At 64.5% G+C, this 380-nt stretch overlaps 1 protein-coding gene across 1 annotated transcript in view; it reads right to left on the bottom strand.

The window, feature by feature from the left end:
- Positions 1-380, bottom strand: part of LOC112551806 (protein argonaute-2) — an 828-nt gene that overhangs the window by 200 nt on the left and 248 nt on the right. Inside the window, 4 exon segments of the mRNA XM_025214909.1 lie at positions 1-45; positions 48-228; positions 230-341; positions 344-380. The exon segment at positions 1-45 is cut by the window's left edge and continues 95 nt beyond it; the exon segment at positions 344-380 is cut by the window's right edge and continues 41 nt beyond it. Of these exon segments, the coding sequence (XP_025070694.1) occupies positions 1-45; positions 48-228; positions 230-341; positions 344-380 (375 nt within the window).

The raw sequence follows: 380 nt of genomic DNA, 5'->3' as shown, positions 1-380 counted from the left end.
TCCTTCCTCTCCCTCCTTCTCTCTCTTCCTTCCTTCCTTCCTTCTTCCCTCTCTCTCCTTTCCTTTCCTTTCCTTTCCCCCACGCTCTCTCGCCTCCTTCCTCCCTTCTTTCCTCTCTGCCCTGGCTCCGCACACACTGCTCCGTCCTCTCCCTCTCGCTCCCTCCATCCATCCATCTCTGTCCTTGCACCCTCCGCCCCTCTCCCCAGGCTCCGGCCAGGCGTCATCCCAGCCTCTGCCCCTGCGCCCCCGCCTCCCTTTCCTGCCGTGCTGGCTCTGTCCTTCCTGCTCCCCCTGTCCCCGTCCCCCCAGCCCTGCTCTCCAGCCTGCATCTCCATCTCTCCAGCTATCTGTCTGTGTCCCCTCCCACCGCCCCCCGC

The sequence above is a fragment of the Alligator sinensis genome, unplaced genomic scaffold (genome assembly GCF_000455745.1).
Source record: "Alligator sinensis unplaced genomic scaffold, ASM45574v1 scaffold1302_1, whole genome shotgun sequence".
Taxonomy (NCBI): domain Eukaryota; kingdom Metazoa; phylum Chordata; order Crocodylia; family Alligatoridae; genus Alligator; species Alligator sinensis.
Note: the sequence above shows the minus strand (reverse complement) of the source record. Positions and strands in the feature narration are given on the sequence as shown.